The sequence below is a fragment of the Sinohyriopsis cumingii genome, chromosome 18 (assembly GCF_028554795.1).
Source record: "Sinohyriopsis cumingii isolate HCF-2022 chromosome 18, ASM2855479v2, whole genome shotgun sequence".
In the NCBI taxonomy this organism is placed as follows: domain Eukaryota; kingdom Metazoa; phylum Mollusca; class Bivalvia; order Unionida; family Unionidae; genus Sinohyriopsis; species Sinohyriopsis cumingii.
The window spans coordinates 43,327,168-43,352,554 of record NC_142978.1 but is presented as its reverse complement, the minus strand read 5'-3'; the positions used below and the strand labels follow the sequence as shown (position 1 = coordinate 43,352,554).

The following is a 25,387-nucleotide window of genomic DNA, read 5'->3' as shown; positions in this document are numbered from 1 at the left end:
CCCATCAAAGCATATCATACCTGATCCTGGAAAACATTAATAAAATTGATTTTTTTAAACAAATAATAAAAAATGAATTCAATATCACCTTAATATTGCCTTAAGAACCCTATTTGTATATGTTATTTAAGGTCTTAACAACCAGTAGTTTCATTCTATAATCTTAAAAGCATTATAAATATATCATTTTCCGATCACTCGATTTTTGAGTTCAATTCACCTTTGAAGCATATCATTGGAGACCAAAAGCATTATCAAATATCATATGAAAGCCCGTCTAAACATATCATTCCCGATCCTGTGCAAAATAGCCTGAAAACACTATAAAATCTTCTTCTAGAACCCTCTGAAAGCCTCCCAATCCTATCCCTGTATTATAAAATATAGCTATAGAACTGTTTCGAAGTCTATCATTCGCTAGCCTCTAAAACCAGAGTCTCTAAAATACTATAAGATATGTTTCTAGAAACCTGCGTCTGTAAAACAAAGCCTCTAAAATGATATATCGTCTCATTCTAGAACCCTTTGAAGCATGTCATTCCCGAGTCTCTAAACACTGTACGATCTCATTCTAGTGTCATTTTAAAGCATACGATTCCTGCGTCTCTAAACACTGTACAATCTAATTCTAACGTCCTTTTAAAGCATACGATTCCTGCGTCTCTAAACACTGTAGAATCTAAATATAGCGTCCTTTCAAAGCATACGATTCCTGAGTTTCTAAACATTGTACAATCTAATTCTAGCGCCCTTTCAAAGCATATGATTCCTGCGGTTCTATACACTGTACAATCTAATTGTAGCGTCAGTAGTGAAGTGGGGCGATAGGGCGTCAAAGGGAATTAGCATTACAGGACCCCCTGGGCCTGTATAGCGTCTATGTAAATTTAACATGAGAAAAAATCGTGGGCCTGTATAGCGTCAAGGGAATTTAACATGGGAATATATTTTGGGCCTGTATAGCGTCAAGGGAAATTTAAGATGGGAATAAATCGTGGGAACATCATGGAAGAAACAAGAGTCGATGATTCAGCTGTGGTCCACATGTTGCGGGTGCCGAGAATAGGTGAAGGAATGCAGTGAACTGCACTTATTTATAGGGAGAGGAAGGATTGAAACGGATTGAGTTCGTTCACCAATCCAAACACGCGTTACAAAATTCAGTCAGCCCACGTCCAATCCGAAGAGACCAGTCTGTGACGTCACGTAGCCTATATAGATTCGCTAGCGTCTGTGCGCAGTCAATCCATGCGACAGGTTTTCTACATGAAGGAAACTCAGAAAACGATCAGTTGGGGTGTACCAGCCGTTGAGACTACCCAAGGGAACCCGGACTTACTTTCAGAAGAGGTGAATTGGGATTATATGGATTTTCTTACCTCGCAAGAATTTGTTCCAGAACACCTTCGTCACCTTCTCCTTCATTACCACACGTGGAGAATTTTAGACAGAGACATAAAGAAGAATTGGAGAAATTTATACAGCAGCAAAAGGAAGCAGAACAAGCTTTTCTCCTACAGCAGCATCAGCAAGAAGAAGAAGTAAGAAGACGAAGAAGAAGCAGCAAAGAAATAAGAGGGTGAAAGTCAAACCGTCACGGTACTGTTAGACATTTAGTGGAGTTAAGAAGTATGAAACAAATGCATCAGACTTTTTTATCACGACCAAAGAGAATACGACCTTCCCGAGCTAAACACTCCAGCCCTGTGATTAAGCCTACCGTACCACCCTTAGTGATTTCAACAAAATCATCATCATCAGAAGTAGGCCTCGGCCGTGGCAAAGGCTTAAGGCAGTTAAAGTTGATTGCTTAAACTCACCCCTACACCAAAGAAAGGCCCTTTTCAGGGCCACCCACGTCTCTCGAAAAGAGATAGACTTTCAGTTGTCAATAACTCAACAAAAAAAAAACATTTTACCCTTAGTACGTGTCTGTGTATGAGTGCGTGAGTATAGGTTCTTATTTTAAAATCAAAACCCAAAGACACTTACCTTTTTATACCTAATTTATTTTTTTTATAAATATTTACAATCCAATTCACAATTCACAACAAATCACTTTAAAAAGTTCATAAGACTTCTTCTGTCTCTTTGTTTACTGTCTCTGTTTTTTCAATGTTTTCACTATCACAGTCTTTTCCTCTTCTTCCTCTTCACTTTCTTCCCTTCTTCTTTTCTTCTCCTGTATTTTTTTCTTCACCTGTCTACTTTCTTTCTCTTCTTCTTCATCTTCCTCTCCATAATCCCTTTCTTCTTCTTCTGTCTCCTCTTGTTTCTTTTTTGGGCAATCTGGAGACCAATGTCCTTTTTCTTGACAATAATAACAGGTATCTTGACTTTTGTCTCTTTTAACCCCTGTTTTGCTTTTTTGACGGACTGGACAGTCTGAAGACCAATGACCTTTCTTCTGACAGATATAGCAAGTATCTTGACTTTTATCTCGATAGGAAGGAGAGTAGTCCGACGGCTGGTCTGAAGAAAATTTTCTAATGACCCCTCGCAAAGCTCTGATGAAACGTTCGATCTGGGTAGTCTCTTCCATCGTTCTACTCGGTTTGAGAGTGAAATGAATAGTGAATGGACAATACACATACCATTTATATACGCTGGTCTGCCATGACTATAAATTAGTCCATGCTGTTTAAACTTTACTCATTTGACATTTTGCTATCAAGATGAAACGATCCAATTCATATGAGAAGAAAGAAGAAGAAAGTAAGAGGCAGAAACGTGATCTATCGCCTCGTACCAGTGCTGAAGTCTTGGCACAAATTCATGCCAGTGCTTTTGAAGAGGACATGAGTGAACCAGAATCCAAACCCTCTAAACAAGTTCACCAACCTTAATCAACCCTGAAAAGTACTATTCCATTCAAGAGACGGAAAAGCGTCCCTCTAGAAAATTTAGAACCAAGGCTTACAAATACACGGTGAAGTTTAAAGATTTCAAGTCCGAAGTACCGTTAGAGAAAGCAGAAGGGTTCATCACCACATTCAAGCGACAATGTCAACCCAAAAAAGACGATCGCATGAGACTTTAAATACAACACGACGGTTTGAAATCCCCTGTTTGGATCGAGTTTAGCAGCCCTGCAGAATTGACCGCTTCCAAAGCCATGGACAAGATTCAACACGTGCAACAATCCAATGACCAGTTTGACATCACCGATGGAAAAGCCACATGGGACATGACCCACGTTTGACCTCCTCAAGGGACCGGACAACGCAATAAGGTGTTATTGGTGAACGACCTTCGCAGCATTAAGCGTAGCCTCGTCCAAATTCACAACCCTCAAGACCAGATGTATTTAGCCCGTGCCATCGTGGTGGGACGAACCTATGCCAACAAGAACGACACGGCAGAATAGAAAAGAGCCTGGAAAACTATTTAACAATCGGACCGAGCCAAACAACAAAACGAAGCAGAACTCCTGTTGCAACAAGCTGGTCTGTCCACAGATACACCCTGTGGCATTCCTGAGCTGCAAAACTTGCAAGATATCCTAGCTCCACTCTACACCTTGAAAGTGCACCCTCAAGAAGTGCGCGGGCCTCTGTTGTTTCGAGGCCAAGACTTTAAAGATGGAAAATACATTCACCTCTATCATCACGATGAACATTTTTCGATACCATTACCAGTATCACCGCATTCCTGGGATACAGTTATTACTGTGAGAAATGTGACTATGGTTATAACAATCGAGAGCAACACAGACATTGTGGATCGAAATGCTCAGGATGTATGGCCTCTCCACCCTGTCTGAGCGAAGGACAGGAACCAATGCATTGTTCAACTTGTCTGCGCACGTTTGTCAGCCCTGCCTGTTACCAACAAAATTTGAAGACGCAAGGTTCACAGAAGAAATGTGCTTGTCAACTGCTGAGATTGTGGACAAGGCATACTTACCAATAATGCCAAGGCACACGTATGTCGAGGAAAGAAAAAATGTCACATTTGTCACCACATCGTGGACTTGGAACACCAATGCTACGTGCAAAAATACCAAGCCCAACCAGAGACAGAGGACGGTCACAAGAATAAAAAAGGCAATTTCATCTTTTTCGATTTCGAATGCATGCAAGAGACCGGCATTCACATTCCTAATTTCTGCGTGGCTCATCGAGCGTGCGAAAAGTGCATTCATGAACCTATTTTCAGTCATTGTCCTCATTGCAGTAAGATTCCTGGAGGGCGTGAAAAAATCTTTCGAGGACTGAACACGCTAGCCGATTTCGCCCGATGGGTCTTAGACCCCATCGACAAGACGTGGAGCCAAGAGGACATCGAACGTTACGGAGATTGCCATCGTCATGTAACGGTGATGGCTCACAATTTCTCCGGATACGATGGACAGTTTCTTTTCAGGTACTATACGGAACATGGCACCGAATGTCCCAAAGTCACTTTGAACGGAGCGAAAATCATTTTCATGCAAGTGGGACAAGTGCAGTTTAAAGATTCGATGAGTTACTTGGCCTTGCCTTTGAGTCGAATGCCTAAAACGTTTCGAATGACAGAAATTGCTAAAGGGTACTTTCCACACTTTTTCAATACGGAAGCCAATCAACATGCCGTTCTACCCCATTTGCCTGAGGATAAAGACTACAACCCCGACAACATGCGTACCGAACAACGAGAAGCTTTCTACGCTTGGTACCAGGCTCACGCCTCAGACCCTTTTGACCTTCAGGAAGAAATGCTAAAGTATTGTCGTTCCGACGTCGACATTTTACGGCGTTGCTGTGGAAAATTTCGAGAACTGTTCATGGAACACGGAGGGGTCGATCCTTTGAAAGAAGCTTGCACCATTGCCAAAGCGTGTTCCTTAGTCTACCGGCAACGATTCATGCCTGCAAAACACCGTGGCTGTCATCAGTCCTCAAACGAGCAACTATGTCAAACGTCAATACTCGGTCAAAGCTCTACGCTGGTTACATTACTTGTGCGACAAGGAAGACAAATGGATTCACATGCCCACAACGGAGGGGGCGAAAAGACCATCGGAACTCATTCGGTCGATGGCTGAGACTTAGAAAACCCCAAGATCGTGTACGAGTTTAACGGTTGCTTATTTCACGGATGTCCCGTCTGTTACCCTGACCGTGGCACTACAAATCAGTTATTACAACGAACCATGGAAGACTTGTACCAGGACACGTGTCAGCGACGCCTAAAGTTAGAACAGCAAGGATACCAAGTGGTGGAAATGTGGGAATACGAGTACGATCACCGTTTGAAAACCGATCCCGAGTTTAAACGTGGAAAGTTACCAGTTCATGGACCCGCTGAACTCGAGGGATAGTTTGTACGGAGGAAGAACCAATGCCACCTGTTTGCTGTACCAAGCCGACGAAGAGAAAGGAGAAGAAATGAAATACTTGGACGTGTGTTCGCTGTTTGCTGTATCCCTACGTGTGCAAATATTGTCGCTTTCCTGCAGGGCACCCACAATTGTTGACGGAACACATCGACCTGAAAAACATTCGACAATACGAAGGTCTGATCAAGTGTAAAGTTTTGCCTCCCACGGACTTGTACCATCCCGTCTTACCTCACCATTGCCAAGGCAAACTGATGTTTCCTTTGTGCTGTACTTGTGCCGAAACGTGCAACCAAGACCAGACTTGTCAGCACACCCAGGAAGAACGGGCCTTGACGGGAACCTGGGTCAGCGTAGAACTGTTCAAAGCTCTGGACATGGGATACCAAATGTTAGAAGTGTACGAAATTTGTCACTTTCCCAAGACACAAAAATACCACAAGGGTGACCCCACGCAGAATGGCATTTTCGCAGACTACGTGGATGCCTTTTTGAAACTGAAACAAGAAGCCAGCGGCTATCCTTCCTGGTGTCACACTCCCGAAGACCAAAAGACATTCAAAGAGAAATACTGGGCACAAGAAGGCATCACTTTAGATCACATCGAGAAAAACGAAGGAAGGCGATCGTTTGCCAAAGTGATGTTAAATTGCTTGTGAGGCAAAATGGCACAACGACCGTGTTTACCCAAGACGGAATATTTGACAGAACCTTTCCGCTACTTTCAGATGATTCACGACCAAACCAAATTCATGAAACACGTGGACGTCGTTCGCGAGAATGTGATCATGGTCAATTACGAAGAAGATCTGGACTTTGTACAAGACGACCCTTTGGAAATGTCATCATTGCGGCTTACGTGACAGCTCATGCTCGCTTAAAATTGTACGAAGCTTTAGAACTGTTAGGGCAACGTGTCCTGTACTTTGACACGGACAGTTGCATCTACATCGATCACCCGAGTCAACAGCACCCTACCATCGAAGGAGACCGTTTAGGAGCGTGGACAGACGAGCACCCCGACGACAAGATTCTAAGTTTCGCCAGTGGCGGTCCTAAACATTACGGCTACGAATACCGGGACAAAAAAGGAGAAGTACGCACGAAGTGTAAAGTGAAAGGATTGACTCTGAATTATCGTACCAGTCGAGTGGTTAACTTTGGCGTATTGAAAGACGCCTTACACTCTGGAAAAGATGACCACTTTAAAGTGACCACCTATCAACCCAACAAGATTGTACGTTTACCCACTCACCACATCGTCAGTCGACCCTTGGAAAAAGTCTATCAAATCGTGTACCAGAAGCGAGTGAGGCTTCCTAACCACTTTTCTTTGCCGTATGGACACGTTGGTATAAAACATTGGTTGTAAGAGGATAGTCACGCACCAGAAGCATGACTTCGCCACAGTAAGAATCGAGTGAGAAACCCGATGAGAACTCCAAGTTCAAACCCTACCATTTTCCAGTCTTCTTACCTGACTATTGTGATTGTGCCCGTCGATTGAACACGTTTCAGAAATGGCCTACGGATAGGGAAGGATTACATTCTTCGCATGTTTCAGCTAGAACAGGATTTGTCTACTTGGGACCTGAGTCAGGATTGGGATACGAAGTACAGTGTTTCGCTTGCGGACTGAAGTTACGAATGGATCTATGTATCTATAAAGATTCAGCTATTCTGGAACATACTCGATGGTCTCCGCACTGCCCTTACCTTTCTATGGCCTTTCCACCCATTACACCACGGTACAATTATGACGGTACCTTAGAAACGGTACCTTCCAAAACTAGACATAAAAAAGGAACGATGTACAAGCTTGAGACTGCATTGCGACTAGTATAAAAAGGGGCTATGGTCAAGATCGATAGTTCATTGTGACCAACAAGACCAAGCGAACAAGATGAATACTTTCAGAGAAACACACAACAAGTTCAGACAGGCACAATTCAAGTTTGGGGCTTCTGAAGTGGAATGCGATTGTGAGCCTTGCGATGGGAACGAATGCTGTACGTTGTGACCTTAGCGATGCCGTAAAGCATCATGGGAACTTTAGTGTCACTACCCCTATCATGGAAAGTGATGCTGTGCGTGTCGAACCTGAGGGATGCAAAATCGATGTCCCTGGTCATTGTGGACACTTTATTGGGTTTCATGGTCGATGTGGATGTCCACGTTCACATTTACCCCCCTACGGATGTCATCCAGCCCTGAGCAAACTTCTGTCCATGTCACCCTTCCCTCATCGAAACGAATCTGTGAAAGACGAATATTCGTTCCCTGTGCGTTTGTCTGAATACTGCGACTTTGAAAATCGTCTTTAATCGTTCAAAGGAAAATGGCCTAAGTATCTGGGAGGACCAACCCCCGAAGAATTAGCCAGAGCCGGATTTTTCTACTTGGGCGAAGGGGATAAAGTCAAGTGCTTTAGTTGCGGTGTGTCACTTCACCACTGGGAACCACAAGATTCGGCCTACCTAAAACATGCTCGTTGGTCACCGAATTGTCATTACTTACCCTTAGTGGGACCGAGACATTGAAGTAACTTACCATGCCGTTGAAGAAGAAACCAGACTTGTTAGGAATCAAATGTTGGACATCACCGAGGCCAGTATTTAAACTTCATTTCAAAAACGATATTGAATCATTACCTAAAGAACTGCAAGAGAAGATTTACAAGGAAGTTTGGCAGGGACTTTCCAGAGTGAAATCTCAATGGATAACTGTAGAACTTTTGTGCCGAGAAATTCACAAGAGGAAAGTGAAAAAAGTCAATCAGTGTGTTAGATATCTCTGGGTCAAGTGTGCATTCGTCCTATTATATCACTCTAGACCGTTTACATCAAAAGAGTTCAGTGAGATTCTTGGACGTTACCCTGAATGGCAGTGGTCAGAAATTACTCACTATGTGGATTACTTTTGCTCTAGGAGAAGATTGTGAATTGAACTGATTGACCTATTCATGGATAGTTTACAAGAGAACATTCGTGCTTTGCCTGTGGAGTTGAGAGAACGCATTTACCGAGAGCTGGTCAAAATACAAGTCAAACATAAAGAACAATTGCATCCGTTACTTCACCAGATGTTTAACCACTGGTACCTGAATGGTATAAGAGAACTGATTCGTCAGAAATTGTTTCAGTGGTCAGACCTTGTTCAATACTTCCAGGCCCACGATGATCCACGTGTTCATAATTTTGGTTACTTCTAGATTCACCTAGTGCAACGCATTGAGGAAGACAAGTTAAAGGATTACCAACATATTTTACGTGGAATCTTTTTAGAGGAAGAGTGAACTTCTAAGCGAACTCTGAAGTTTAGGTTACAGTATGCAAGATTTAGATTCCCAACTGAAGAACGAAGATCTCTGGGTAGAAAGTACGTGTATTGTTTCCGAAACAAAGAGAGTATAAAAACAGGCTGCCATGCCACAACTTTTATCACATGTAATTGAACAGATTCCGTGGCAGGAACTCAATGACCATATTCAAACCGTGGATCATTACCATCACTTATTACAAGAACTGTATCCAATCAATTTGGGTTGACAAGTGGTGTGTGTCTTAGTGACTTGTTTTCTGGGATTTCGTTTACCAGCCGATTCCTTGTGGACTCTGTACGATCAGTACTTACCACCCAAATGGCCTTAAATGGTCACGAAAGACTCATTTTGCTCAAAGCCTTGCGTTTTCATCTGGATACTTCTCGACCTCTACGGGAAAAAAAGATTCGTCAACGTTTAGCTACCGAAGACGTGTTTGACGATGTGTGTGTAGCTTGTGACTTACACCCCCACTGGACAGATGTCCGTGCCTGGAAAGAATGGGATTTTGAGGTTTGGACCCAAGAAGTGGCCCAGTATGCACGAGAGTTGTTCAAGGAAAAAAGTTACTTTTCAACCTGTATTAGTGACGGTGCCAGAAGAAGAAGAACCCTTCATCCAGGATAGGACTGTCGTGGACATGCCTGAAAGACCCTTTCGGGAGAACACTTGTGTGACCTTACCCCCTATAGAACTGGTCAGAACATTACCCAAAACATGTTGTACAGACACTTGTTTCTATTCCACGTTGATGGTTTTCATGTGCCTTTTATCGTTGTACTTAAGCCTTTGGCTTTTATGTATTTTTGTCTTTCGTGGTCATGTTTAAAACATTCAATAAACATGTCCTGAAAAAGTATATAAACTCTTGTCTTGTCTGTTTTTCGTGTCACAAGTGACATTCCTAACACTATGGCCACCTCTGCTGTCTCTGCTCCCTCTTCCTCCACTGTCAAAGTCATCGACGAACACTTTGTATCTTCGTCATCCCTTTAACATGCTCATTGCTGGACCTAGCGGTTCAGGCAAAACCGAATTCGTCAAACGTTTGATCGAACGTAAACATCATTTGATCGATCGATAACCTCAACGCATCGTATGGTGTTACAAAGAGTGGCAATCGGCGTACAGCCTCTTGCGAGAAAGTCAAGGCGATTCCATCGTGTTTGTGGAAGTCATTCCTAAAGAAGACGACGGAATCGTCTCTGACTCCCGTCAAACCCATTTGGTCATTTTCGACGACATGTTAGGAGAAAACGAAGAAGAAATTAAACTGTGGTTCACGCGCAAAGGACATCATCGTAATGACAGTGTCGTTTACATCACTCAAAATTTGTTTCAACAAAGTAAAGCTCATCGCACCATCAGTCTCAATGCGCATTACGTGGTCTTGTTTAAAAGCCCTCGAGATAAATCGCAAGTGCAAGTCTTAGCCAAACAGTTAGGGACGCCTTGGCTGACTCAGGCGTACGACGATGCCACTCAAACTCCACACGCTTATTTACTCGTCAATTTGAAACCTACGACCCCGATGATTTGCGATTTCTTCCCCAATTGTTTCACCACTGGGGCCATGACGGAGGGCCTGTCCTGTACACGTCTCCGTCCTCGACTTAACCGCACCAAAAAAATCTATAAAAACCTCAAACACTTTTCGTCTGTCTCACACAGCGTCAACATAACGTCCCTTCAGTCACATCTCCCCGTCAAATTGATTCGTGCCTTGTATGGCATCAGTCGAAAAAAAACCACAAATACGAGCTCATGTCTTAGAAGCTAGTCTCAAAGAAGTCTTACGATGGTTCACGGTGACAGCACGTCAATTACTACAAGGAATCATTCAGATTCCTCATCAAACCAAACGCTTTTTTGATCGAAACAAAGTCGCTTTGACCCAACTGGCAGATCCCCGCATAGACACTCAAACCAAAAAGCAAATCATTTTGAAACCTGGAGGGAGCGGTACTCTAGGAGGGGTCATCATTCGCTCTCTCTTAAGATGGAATCCAAGTGCCCCCAAAGTTCTCCCCAAGAAAAAAGTCAAACGAAGCTCAAAGAAGAAGAAAAAGAGCCACGGTGTCAAGACCAGGTCCCCAAGGAGACCTGTGTCTCCAAGAACTTCTCCAGTGGCGGGACCCTCCTCTTACCAGACACCACCCCGGAAAAAGAAAAGAAGCCCCCAGAAAAAGAAGCAGAGAAAAAGTCTCCAGAAAAAGAAGAGTCCACAAAAAGCTAGTCGCAAGAGAGGCACTTCGGCCAGGACGCAACCTTACACTCGCAAACCACGACCTGCAACGTCGGTGACGCGTCTCCGGTAGCCTCAGGTTCATTCACGTCTCCGTTGATGACACCAAGAACTGAAAAGTACTTGGAGACGTTAATCACACCAAGAACTTCTCCAGTGGCAGGACCCTCCAATTTAGTGGCAGTGGCTGCTGCTCACAACGTACCTTCTCCCAAAATCAAAGTTCAAGAAAGATCGGGCATGTTACAAAGTTTACTGGATTTGTCCAAGCAAGAACTGGCTCGATTTAGTCCCTTGCGTACCCCTGCACGACGTGTCATGCCTGTCCTGAAGTTAATACAACGTAAAGACAATCAGTGGCGACGCGTTCCAGTATAAAAAAGGCGTGTGACAGAGTAGGGGTATCAGTGTTTTTGGTGCTGAAGACTCAAAGATGTCACCCTCCAGAAAACATCCCTCTTCTAAACAACCCCAAGGAAAGAAAAGGAAAGGGCTGCCTCCACGTTTAGTCAAACATGGGGACATGTTATCTGTCCTGTCCAAAGCTTCTCCACCTCTACGAAAAAAACTCATTCAATCAGCCTCCAAAGAGGTCATCGATACCGTGTGCGAATGTTGTTTGAACGTCTTGAAACGCACGATCCCTTTGTCCAAACACCAGAAACAATGCTTAGGCAAACATCGTCACGTTCTTCGCCAAATGGTTCAAAAGAAAATTCCCATCTGACAAAAAAAGAAGATGTAGGTCCAACGTGGACGAATTTTACCCCTCTTGTTAAGCCTGAAAGGAGTCTTGGGAACCATGTTGGGAGGACTGATGGGAGCAAGATAAAAAGACCCTCTGAAGTCCCAAGATCTCATAATTGACCCCTGACATCCCATGGAAGGACGAAAACTAGCTTTAGTACCTTACAAACGATGGATGGAATACCATCGTTGGCAAGAACAACGCACCCCGCATTTACCTCCCAATCCCCATTTGAGTGAGATGTCCCAGTTACAACAGGATTGCAAACCTTGATGGATCGACAAGATTTGTCCAAAACAGAAAAATCGCAAAAGTACGGTCAACTCTTGCAACGACTGCAACTCTTTCACCAGAAAGCCTCAGACGAAACAGCTCTTCCCACTCTGAAAGATTTTAAGACCTTGATGAAAAGTCCAGTACCATCACTACTACCAGTGACCAAGACAGAAAAAGGAGAAGAAGAAGGGTTTCAAACTCCACCAGAAAAAGTACGCAAGTAAACAACACCACCTACCTCCAGAATTGGATGGATTAAAAAGATGATGACCACCCCTTCTTCATCAGAAGAGAAAAAGAAAGTGAAGACAGTGAAGACAGAAGTGAAACAAGAACCGATATCCCCCGTTCAGACATCCTCCACCTCGACACCTATTGCTGGTCGCACACGCAAAGCATTGGAATCCAAGAAAATACCCCAAGAGAAAAAGAGTAGCATCCTCCAGGAGTGGGTGCCTTATTAACACACAAACAAAAAATGGAAAAAGTGTTAGCCAGCATTTACTATCATCCCTCGTATCCTGCAGGTTACGCAGGAGTTCAAAAATTGTATTGTGCTGCCAAAACTAGACTGAAAAGTCTCCGTTTACCTCAAGTGCAACGATGGTTACAAGAACAAGCTTTTACACTTTACACAAACCCATTCGACGCAAGTTTTCCAGAAGTCGCACCCGAGTGGAAGGCATCGATCATCAATGGCAAGCCGATTTAGCCGATGTCATTTGGCCAGCTACAATCGCGGCTACAAATATTTGACTTCCAATTCGATCAGCGAGTTAGTGCGAACCCTGCAACGACTGTTGAAACAAAGCGGTCGTCACCCTCTTCGATGGCAAACGGACAAAAGTACCGAATTTCTGAACCAAGCTTTCCAAAAAGAATTAAAGAAACGCGACATTCATTTTTTACCACCGAGAATCCTGAAACCAAAGCCAGCATCGTGGATCGTTTTCAACGCACTTTGAAAGAACGCATGTGGAAATATTTTACGCATCACCACACTCTGAGGTACATCGACATCTTACCGCACCTGGTACAAGCGTACAACCAATCTTACCATTGAAGCATCGGACGTGCCCCGCAAGAAGTGACTCCCGACAACGAAATGCTGATGTTTGAACGTCTGTTTGGTACGTCCCCGACGAGAGCTGTCCCCAAGAAAAGTGGAGTGTTGACCGTAGGAGACTGGGTGCGCATTGGCAAATCCAAACGCACTTTCGACAAAGGTTACTTACCTAACTGGACCAAAAAAGAAGACGACGTGTACGACATCGAAAGCATTCTCGAACGCAGAACCCGTAAAGTGGGTAAACGACGTGTCAAAGAAGTTAAAGTACGTTGGAAAGGATATCCACCCAGTTTTGATTCTTGGATCGACGCTTCGCAAGTCATCGACTATGAAAAGAAGTGACCATCATGCCCTTTCACACAGACGCAGCTACGTCGACCACTCCTTCACCCAGTTCTTCTCTGCAAGATTTACAGAAACAACCCTTGTGGGTGTGGTGTGGAGAACGTGTGCCTAAAAGGCAAATCGTCTTTTTCTGCCAAATCTTCGTGGTGCATTGTGTCATCGGGGGAGCCATTGCCAATTTGAGTTTGCAACAAGGAGACAAACAATTGTGGACTATTTTATTGAGCAGTTTTAACGGTTACCTGCTTCCCATTCCCTCCCTGAAATTCTCCTCGAACGTGAACAACGGGAACCTTGTGTCCAGTGCCAGTGCCAGTCACCACTCCAACAACAACAACAACCCTATTTTGGGCGGAGACACTCCTCTGACTTCCAGTAACCCCTCGGACAGCCACAGAACTTTGGAATTATGAGTCCCACTAACCAATTTTACTTAACCTTACCCAGTGACAGTTCCATGGAGGTGTTTCCCAATAACACGTTGTGCTGTTACACGGCCAAATTACCTCAGGCTATGCAATTAGATCACGAAGCCCATTGGGAAGTGGCTTTGGTAGAAATCATTCACCCGACTCAAGTCCTCAATGTCCTTCCCAATCAAATTTTTTTTTCAGTGGAAGTTCATGACGAGCAAATGCAACAGTACTTGAACACCCATGTCAAATATGATAACAAAATATATAACTCAGAAACTCAAAAGACGACCTATCGCTTGATCATTCCCCCAGGCCATTATTTTAGTGTTCAACATTTGGTCAGCATCATGAGCTCCAGGTTTAATGTCGTGTTTCTGAAAGCTTTGGAGAGTGTCAGAAAAAGTGTCACCCTGGAGTACCACAAAGTAGCTCGTCGCTTCCTGATGAAATTTCCTGAGGGGCACAAAATGTTGTCTTTCTTATTTTGTCCTGAATTGTTTGACATGTTGGGCGGGGACATGGACATGAGGATTGCCATGATGAAGAAAAACGAATTGCCAGTCATTTCCGAGAACGATTCTTTTAGCAAGTTATTTCGTGCCCCAGTAGAAATGAACCAAGGACTGAATTTGATCTTTGTGTACTCCGATGTGGTGGAGTATAACGTGGTGGGACACACCTCCCTACCGTTACTGCGTGTCATTCCTTTCAAAGTAGATTCTGCCACCCTCGCTGACGAGGAAGGTGGAAACACCTATCACGTCCACCGCGAATTTGTACATCCTCATTATTTGCCCGTGAGCAAATCTTATTTGGACACGGTCAACATTGCTATAAAAGGAGATCTGGGACAAAATATTCCATTCACCAAAGGGAAAGTCACAGTGAAACTCCATTTTCGAAAACGGTTCTCTAACGACTCGTAAGTCATGTATCCAGTGTACCGAGGCGTTGTTCGAAAGCGAGGACACGGTTTAGGAGATATGTTAAAATCAGCCTTTCGTTCGGTGGCCCCCGTGTTGAAACCGATGGTGACACGCGGATTGCACGCCTTGAAAGATGCGGCATTGACACACGGCAAAGAATTTCTCCAAAATGTCATCATCGACAAACAAAACCTAAAAGAAGCCTTCTTGAGGGCAAGCAAAATGTCTTGCTGCATACGGGTAAAAACTTTTTAGGCCGACGAGAAACGCCTATAAATGCCCTACACGCTCCCGAGTCAGGCATTCCACAGCAAGGACAAGGCAGAAAGAGACGACGAAGAAAACACCCTTTCACCAGACTTCACACGTCTAAAGCTAGAAAGACAAAGAAAAGAAGAACCGTTCGAGACTTAGACGTTTTCGATTATTAAAGTATTGAGAAACAGAAAAAATGATGCACCGAGAGTCTTGCGCCTATTCCAAGTCGGAACTGGATCTGTTTGCCATGCCACCCACTATGATGACCATGCAAGAATCCCAATGGGTGGAATTTCACCCTGTCTCCTCTTTGACGGATTCCGCTCCCATCGAGTTTGAAATCAAAGGACAGCCCGAAGATTACATCGATTTGAACAGCAGTTACTTGTACCTGAAAGTCAAAGTTCTTGATAAAACAGGAGGTGCTATAGATGACGAGCAAGTAGCTCCCGTCAACAATTTCATGCATTCCTTGTTTAGCGGAGTGGACTTGTACTTGAATAACAAACTAGTCAGTAGCAGCATAGATACTTACCCTTATCGAGCGTACCTGGAAAATCTCTTGACGTACGGAATAGACGCCAAGAACACTCATCTCAATGCTTGTGTGCTATGGGAAGCTGACGATGCAGGCGAGTTTGACAAATTGGAAATTGATACAAAATAAAGACTACAATGAGGGATTTGTAGAACGAAGAAACAAAATCAAAAATGGCCAGAGTTTAGAACTGATGGATCGTTTGCATTTGGACATGTGGTTGCAAGAAAAGTATTTGCTGAACGGGGTGAATGTTCGCCTGAGACTGAATCGTAGCAGCGCCACTTTCCATTTAGTGGTTGATAGTGACAATTACAAAACCATCATCCAAGAAGCCAGACTCTACATACGACGTGTGGAAGTGTTACCTAAAGTGGGAAACGACATTAGTCAGACGTTGAGTAGAACGACCGCCAAGTATCCCATACGACGCGTGGAAGTGAAAACCTTCACCATTCCTGCTGGACAGCGATCCATGATCGAAGATCATCTATTCCAACGGCAGCTACCCAAACGTTTAATCCTTGGTATGGCCGAGAATAGAGCCTTCAACGGAGTCCACGATCAAAATCCTTTTGAATTTAAACATTACAAAGTGCCCAAGATTGAAGTCAGTCGCTATAGCAAGACCTTGTGTACCCGACCTTTCGAACCTGACTTTGAGAAGAAGAATTACTTGAGGTCGTACTTGTCCCTGTACGAAGCCACGGGACAGTTAGGAACCAACACCACTCACGGCATTACATACGACGATTATGCAGGAGGTTATGCTTTGTGGGCGTTTGATTTCACTCCAGACCAAGGTAGCAACGAGGGACATTTCCACCCTACAAAATCCGGCCAGATTCGTGTGGAACTTTAGTTTGCAGATGCTCTAACTGAGACGGTGAACGTCATCCTGTATGCAGAATTTGACAATACGATATAAATCAACAGTTTGAGAGAAGTCATTCTAGATTATTAGAAGCCATGGAAGACTGTTATCCCTCTTTACCTACTGAAGAAACTTTGGACATGGAATGTGAGGAAACTGTGGAAGAAGAAGAAGAAGAATCCCAAGACAAAGACGAAGAAGTGATCATGATGAAGTCAAGATGGTCAGAACAAGAAGCCCATTTAGTCTCCTGTTTTGCTACATTCCTGACAGATATAATGAAAGAATTCATCAAGGAAGAGTGTTATGGATGTCACAACGATCATCCCAGTCAAATTCAACACGACAAATGTCTGATGTTGAGTCAAGAAGAAAAATTGGACGAATATCTGGACAAAGCTTGGGGTCTCATCGAGATAGAATTCGTGTTGAACGAGTGGTATAAAGGCTTAGATAAACAATCTTTTCCTCCATTAACGTCTCTGGAGTGCCGTCGCATCGAATCTCTCTTTGACCAGAATAAGAAGCTCGAGCTAAACGCCTTTTACTTGTCAGACATTTTCAAGCAAAAAGTCAGGATCGAATTAATCACTTATCATTACCTGTGAAGAAGAAGAAAAACACGCAAATGGATACCTGGGAACTTTATTATCTTTTGAACCACAGTTCGTACACTGCTTCTTGGAATCCTGTCGTCTGTGCTAAAGATGAACTGCCTCATCGCACACCTCAAAATCATCAAGTTTATGTGATCAACACGGACGACAGTCATCTCCCAGGAACCCAATGGGTAGCCGTCTACTTTCCTCAAGAAGGATGTGTGGAATATTTCGATTCCTGTGGATTGCCTCCTTTGAAAGACGATATCATTGACTTTATGAGAAGAAATGCTCAAACTACCCGATTCAATAATGTGAAATTACAAGGCACAGATTCCTTGGTGTGTGGACAATATTGTGTGTATTTTCTGCATCATCGCAGCCTGGGCTATTCTTTAGAACATTTAGTGACTCATTTTGATCCTCGTTCTTCTTCTAGAAACGATGTGAAAGTAGATCAATGGTTTTGTGACCATTATGCTGGTCTTTTATCTCAAGCTAGGAAACGTAGTGTCCATCAATGGACTAATGACTTCCTACAGTGGAAATCACAATTTCATTCACATAGTTGCCAACCCTGTCCAAAATAATGTGTTACTTGAAAAAATGTTTGGTATTTGAAGAAAAAAATGTTTGACGTTATATTGTTTGATTATTGTTAAAAATGTTATAGTTGTTTGTTAGTGTTAAGTGATTTTGAATAAAAAATGTTGTGTTTTGAAGAATAAAATGCCTTTTTCTTTTGTTTGGCTATAGGAATCTTGATTCATGTTCTTTGACTTCTTACTATCCCTCTCATGACACTCATTGAACGTTCCGGCTCGAGAACCGTATAGGGATGTTTTCCTTCACGTCCGCGCTTTGACTTTAAAAAACGGGGTAGTTTCCAGTCTAACCATCCATTGTCGATTCATCCTCCTACGAAGATGTGCTCCAAACTAGCTAAGCTAAATGAAGCCTACGTGAATTTGCATAGGGTCAGACACAGTCTGATATTGAAGCCTGAAGAGATAGAGAATGTGAGAATGTTAAAAGTCACTGAAAACCTGATAGAAGAGCTCTTCAGAGAAGAAATTAACAGGGAGAAAGAAGAATGGACAGAAAAGTACAGACTTCAGAAACAGCAGAGAGAGCAGCAACAACAACAACAACAACAGCAGCAGCAACCTGAACCTGACAGCGGCTTTGTCGACTGTCGTATTGATACCAAAGAGTTCTTCTTCTCTTTCCGAAGAAGCAGACCTATCGTCAGAAGGCCAATCGTCAGAGGACGTCGCATTCTTAGAATATAAAAGATCGCGATAGCTTCAACTTCGCGCAAGCAAAAAAAAAACAACCCTTTTCAGGGCTACCCAAATCTCTAGAAAAGAAATAACAATCGATTTGCCGATGTATGTGTATGTAGAGTAGTGTGAATATAAACACTCACTCTTTTCTGGTGTGATTGTATATGTTTATGTGTGTGGGTGATTGTAAGCGCTCAAGTACGTTTGTGTGGATAGTAGATTATGATAATGTTGGGTTTTTTTTTTTTTTTTTGCTGCTTGACGTGCGTGGATAGTAGATTTGGGGTTTGAAGAGGAAGAAGAAGAAAGGATTATTAGGAAAGATAAGGGGATGGATGAAGAAGTGGAAGAAATAGAAGAAGAGGAAAACCAAAGGCCCTTTTCAGGGCCACTCCAATATCTCGAAAATACCTTGACTTTCAATTGCTTACCCCATTTTTTATTTTATTTGTGTGTGTGTGTGTGTGTGTGTGTGGGTGGGTGGGTGGGTGGGTGTGTGTGGGTGTGTGTTCTATCCCTCTCCCCTGTTCCATTTCCATAGACCCATCAGGTCGGGACCCTATTTTAATAGGGTCCCGACGCTGTTCCATTTCCCCTTGACGCTATACAGGCCCACGATTTATTCCCATGTTAAATTTCCCTTGACGCTATACAGGCCCAAAATATATTCCCATGTTAAATTCCCTTGACGCTATACAGGCCCACGATTTTTTCCCATGTCAAATTTACAAAGACGCTATACAGGCCCAGGGGGTCCTGTAATGCTAATTCCCCTTGATGCCCTATCGCCCCACTTCACTACTAGCGTCCTTTCAAAGCATACGATTCCTGTGTATCTAAACACTGTATAATCTAATTATAGCGTCCTTTCAAAGCATACGATTCCTGCGTCTCTAAATACAGTACAATCTAATTCTAGCGTCCTTTTAAAGCACACGATTCCTGCGTCTCTAAACACTGTACAATCTAAATATAGCGTCCTTTCAAAGTACACGATTCCTGTGTATCTAAACACTGTATAATCTAATTATAGCGTCCTTTCAAAGCATACGATTCCTGCGTCTCTAAATACAGTACAATCTAATTATAGCGTCCTTTTAAAGCACACGATTCCTGCGTCTCTAAACACTGTACAATCTAAATATAGCGTCCTTTCAAAGCATACGATTCCTGAGTCTCTAAACATTGTACAATCTAATTCTAGCGCCCTTTCAAAGCATACGATTCCTGTGTATCTAAACACTGTATAATCTAATTCTAGCGTCCTTTCAAAGCATACGATTCCTGCCTCTCTAAATACAGTACAATCTAATTCTAGCGTCCTTTTAAAGGACACGATTCCTGCGTCTCTAAACACTGTACAATCTAATTCTAGCGCCCTTTCAAAGCATACGATTCCTGCGGCTCTAAACACTGTACAATCTAATTCTAGCGTCCTTTCAAAGCATACGATTCCTTTGTATCTAAACACTGTATAATCTAATTATAGCGTCCTTTCAAAGCATGCGATTCCTGCGTCTCTAAACACAGTACAATCTAATTCTAGCGTCCTTTTAAAGCATACGATTCCTGCGGCTCTTAAACAAGAGTCTCCAAATTACCCTAAAATCTCATTCTAGACGCTGCGTCTCTAATACCAGAGTCTTCGCAACACTATATAATATCATTGTAAAGCCCTTTCAAGCATTACATTCATGGGCCTCAAAAACCAAATTATGTTAACACTATGCAATCTTATTATAGAACCATTTCAAGCGAATCATTTGTGTACTTGTATAACACTATAGATCTCATTGTAAAGCCATTTCAAGCGTAACATTCCTTGGTCATTAAACCAAAGTCTCTAAACACTATAAAACACAATTACAGAATCCTTTGATGGAATTCTACAATACCATAAAATCTTACTATAGATTCATTTCAGACGTATCATTGCCGGGCCTTTAAAACCAAAACCTCTATAACACTATAAAATACAATTTTAGAACCTGTTGAAGCAAACCATTACTGGACCTATACAACACCGTAAAACCTCACTCTATCACACTTTCAAGCGAATTAATTATTGGCATGTAAACGCTAGAAACATATTCTTGACATAAACCGTCAGCATTCATCGAGACCATCAAGAACTCTATAAACATATCGTTCTATATATTTTAAACACTATAAACTTTAAAAGTAAAAAACAACAAAACAAAAACTCCGCACTGAAAAACGGCCCATACACACACACACACACATATCATACCTGACCGTACTAAGTACTATTTAATCTCATTATATACCATCATAAATGCATGTATTCTTCTGTTATATTATTGACATCATTATTGGGGTTTAAGAAGAAATTACTTATACAAACTGCAAAATCTAGTCTCCCACCCACTCCAACAAAACAAACTCCTTTTTTTCAATATTCTTTTAAAAAAATCGCTTTTATTTAATTACCGGACGCCTAGAATTACTTTCTATAACTTTATTTCCTTTGTAGAAGAGTACATAAGTATGGTGCACATTTCATTGCTGACCTACATAACTGATATAATCTATACATAAATCTTTATAAGAATAGGAACGGTTTACAAACTCAAAGGGGATAAATCTCACCAGGTCCTGTTTGGCATTTTCGTACAAGTCTTAATTATTATACGATTCCATAAAATATATATTTAATTTGTATGTTCAATAGTTTTCTTTATCTAAAAGTTCATTTACATACAATTAATTTAGAGCAAAATATTTAAACACGATGCAATATATTTTATTTTCAGCCACTTTCTCATAATGATTCATAAGTCTTCTTAAAAACAAAGTACATGTATAAGTTTATTAACAAATAAATGTTAATGAAACTTTCGATGATTCTTATTAAATCAATCCCTTTTTGTCTGGATTAATTTCGTGAGAAAAAAAATTATTTGCAATTTTCACCATCGTTTGAAGCGTAAATGAGTACTGCGAGGATTATCCTTTGTACCAAAAACCCAATATACATTATATTCACTTTGACACTATATATCGGATTTGATATCCCTTCGTTTCCAATTGACATGTTTTGATATCCATTGGTTTCCCTTTGACACAATGCATCATATTAGATAATCCCTGTATTCCATTGGGCAATATGTATCAACTTTGATATCCCTTGGATTTCATTTGATAATATTTCATTTAAAACTATACTTCACTCAGGTAGTGGCTGTACAATTCAATGAGAATACATTAAAGGCAATTTCACGCCATAAGTTATTTATTTAGCCGAGTTGAATATCGGGTTCGACTGACGCATAGGTAAGGTAATGACATTACCTATGGGCCAGTCGAGCCTTACGATAATTATTACAAAACATTGAATTCGTTTCTCTATCGCTTAGCATACTTCTACAGCTCGTTAAATGACAAATATTTGGCAGATAGGTGATTATACTGTTAATATAAATAAAACCATGAAACCATAAAGAAAAAAAAACTGCTAGCTAATTATCAACGTTGTACAAAACTTTCTTCTTGTGTGTATTTCAGTTTAAACACGAACTGTAAGTCCAGGTAGTTCGAAAAAAAATATAGTACAGCGTAAGGACATAATATACGTATCCCACATAAACTGGTTGAGTGAATTGTGTTGTATACATGTACATGTGAGTACGAACTGTTTTTATTGAATGTAAATTCAACTAAACCAATCCCTTTCTTGCTCTTTGTAAAATGTATAATGCAGTTCATACAAATATCTACTACAGGGAGACAGGGATGCAATTTGCCGCCATATTGGTTTTTGCTCAAATACATATCTGCCCACTTCAGACGGTCGTTAGAAAACAGCAGGCGCCACTGATGTCTCAGAAGCTTAACGGAATAAAAATGCAAAGGTACATCTTTTGGTTGGAAACTTCATTTAAGATCAGTTTTGTTAGAGAAGTAGGTTTCTGGACTTAATAGCCCAATAAACAGTTTTCCGCCTTCAACAATCAAGCTAGACCTAGTTGAGTTTTGCACATCCCGATTTACTCTAAAGGTATTGTGATGTATAACATCATTATGAGTCCTGGTTTTAAATATACATCTAGCTAATATTTACTTATGAGGGTACTACGTAGGTGACTGATTTACGTGCATATTGAATCATTATAAGCAGTTCGTACTTACATCTTCGGTCACTTAGTACAACCTAACACAAAAAAATAAATTAAAAAATCAGTAAATACTGTACTGTTGCATAACAATAATGTAAAAAGAAAAAAAAGAATAAGAGGACATTGTAATGTACGTGACCAAAAAAATATTGAATTTTAGATATCTTTGAAATAATTAGAAAATCAGTATGAAACGGATTATCATGAAAATTGTTTGGGTAATCTGGAGTAAGGACCATCAAGACTACAATGCTAATCTGGAGTAAGGACAATCAAGACTCCAATGATAATCTGGAGTACGGACAAACAAGGCTCTAATGATAAGATGGAGTACGGACAAACAAGGTAGTCATGATAATCCTGAGTACGGACATGAAGGCTTTAACGATAATCCGGAGTACGTACAATCAAGGGTCTAATGATAATCAGGATTGCGGACATGAAGGCCCTAATAATAATCCGGACTACGTACAATCAAGGCTCTAACAATAATCCGGAGTATGTACAATACGTTGTACGGACAAACAAGGCTCTTATGGTAATCGCGTTGTACGAACAAACAAGGCTATAATGGTAATCGCGTTGTACGGACAATCACGGCTCTATTGGTAATCTGAAGTACGGATAATCAAGGCTCTATTGGTAATCCGGGGTGCGGATAATCAAGGCTTTGATGTATTTGAAGTACACTTATTTTTAAACAAATATCATTCTACGCAAGTTTTGGTCTCCCATTCCTATGAACATAGGATCTTCTAAGCAATCGCCACTTGAAGTCTCCATTGAACTTTAACGAATAATTAGGCTTAGTTTCAAGACTTAATCATTAATGTTTTATCTGGTCCAATATGTACTAAATTAGTCTTTGCTTGACACATAAACTAGATGTGTGGTCAAAAGGAATATAATTACAGGAATGTTTTCATCTACAAATGCATGTACAATACCTTCCATTAACTTTGTTTCTTGCTTTAGTCTTACCGTACTATCTAAATACTTTTTTTGCATGTCTTTCAGGTTCAACATTTGTGACGGATTAATAAGAGGATATACGAAGTCAAAATCGTATCCTGGAATGGAAGAAAATAACTGAGTATAGAAGAGCTGAACATATACACACACAAACGTGTGTGTTTGATAATGACGCTCTATATTGCAGTCCCCTCTACAAAAATTATTAATAACAAAATAAAGAAGTAAAATAACATTTGCTACACATGCAGACTTCTGTATACAAAACCTTAAAGGTGTTCACTTCCATCTTAGAAACTCACCGTCTGAACAAACTATTCCTTGAAATAAAATTGATAAAGCACATATATGTATCACGACCATCCTCGACAAAACTACCCCTGCAAGTCGCGACAAATAAACTTTAAAAATAAATATATTCACAAAAGTGTTAGGGGGGCAATTATGTAATTATGTGTAGTTTGTTATGGTGCTTTACGGTACAATAAGTCAGTTTTGTACAGAGGCAATTAAAATAAAGCTTTGAAAAATATAGATTCTAATGATAAGGAAAGCAAGGTCTTTGTCATTAGCCTAACAAACGTCATATTACAGTAATTTAAAAAATTGCTTTAATTTTCTTTCCGCCCTCTGAGTTTCTTTAGACACGCGATAAAAGACGGGATAGAAAATGGTGTTGTATACGGTAGACATCAATTATAAATGAACTAAAAACCAAAAATGTGAATATATCGTCCTTACTCCTTTACAGAGTTCATCAAACATTGAACAGCTAATACGCTAATAATCATTTGGTGTTGCAAATAGTGACTATCAGGAGAGGAGTTGGGACGTACCACTCAATTTGAGAACACGTTTAATCACAGCGGTACAACAATAAGTATGTTTTCAATAAATTCAGGTACTCGCCATTTTCTCGTACTGATAATACATCAATACGGGTCCACATAACGAATCGTGTATTAAATGTCTGAACTTCGCTCGGGTATTTCCTAAAAATCGTTACTTTCTCGACGTAACAGAAAAGGCCAAGAATGCTCCGATTTTAATAGTTAGGTGTCTTGTTTTCTAACCAGAAAACGAATAGATATGAAAATAAACATTTACTGCGAGACACTATTGGGTACCTTTTGGGGACTCTGGACTGCATTGATGGGTGAATTTTGCATTCTCTGCTAAAGTACTCATACGAAAATAGTCAACTCTGATTTTTTTCTAAATTAAATTGTATTTGTTTTCCAGCTTGCCAACTATGTAAAAGGTACGTGTTACCACAAAACTCATTAAAGAAGCCTTAGGGGCCATATGAGCAACTGCTTCGCAATCTCGAGGCTTGACTACAAGAACTCGGTACAGCCAATCTAACAATGCTTTTTAATGACATAATATAAATTATGGGGCCAATCCAGCTTTCCGTTATATGCAGTGGAATTCTCCATTACGTGCAATCAAAACTTTCATTTGGTATAATCAACTGTCTGGCAAGACATCAGGTTCATACCGTTAAAACATTTCGCGTTTTTAAAAGTTTGAACGTGTGTATTCAAAGCTCTAATACGCAATCTTGAGAGAACCAGCTGGAAACGTCACTTGAATTGCACGATTACGTATTCGCGATCATAAATAAATACTGAATCAATACTACATATCAAGAGAATCAATAAAAAAAAAATCTTGGGTGCGTAATAAACTTATTGTTACACGCACACTGGTATTTACTTGACCGAGCGGTTGTCAAACCCTGGCACGATTCTCGCTAGAAGTCATAAGTTTACCCCGACTTTCCAAAGACTTCCATACAACCTCAGTTGTAAATCAGAAAGCCCGACGTGTCCATTCTATACCTACATTTGCCTCTAATCAATACAAGACCACAGATAAACCAAACTGCCAACTATCTATCAACCGTACATCTGCGTGTTTTGGCTTCATTATGTTTCCGTACCACCAACCGTTCACGCCTTAGAACATATATGAGTACTCCCTAATAATGGGAACTATTTTAACTCCGCCACCTTAGGCCAGTCAATGTATGCTTTCCAGGCACATTTCGCCGA

General features: G+C 41.2%; 1 protein-coding gene across 1 annotated transcript in view; it reads right to left on the bottom strand.

The window, feature by feature from the left end:
* The window catches only part of LOC149776506 (uncharacterized), a 39,259-nt gene extending 15,544 nt beyond the window's left edge, over positions 1-23,715 (bottom strand). The window contains exon 1 of the mRNA XM_089940948.1: positions 23,633-23,715. Within this exon, the coding sequence (XP_089797074.1) occupies positions 23,633-23,693 (61 nt within the window). The 5' untranslated portion in view covers positions 23,694-23,715. The remainder of the gene's footprint in view (positions 1-23,632) is intronic.
* Positions 23,716-25,387: the final 1,672 nt, after the last annotated feature.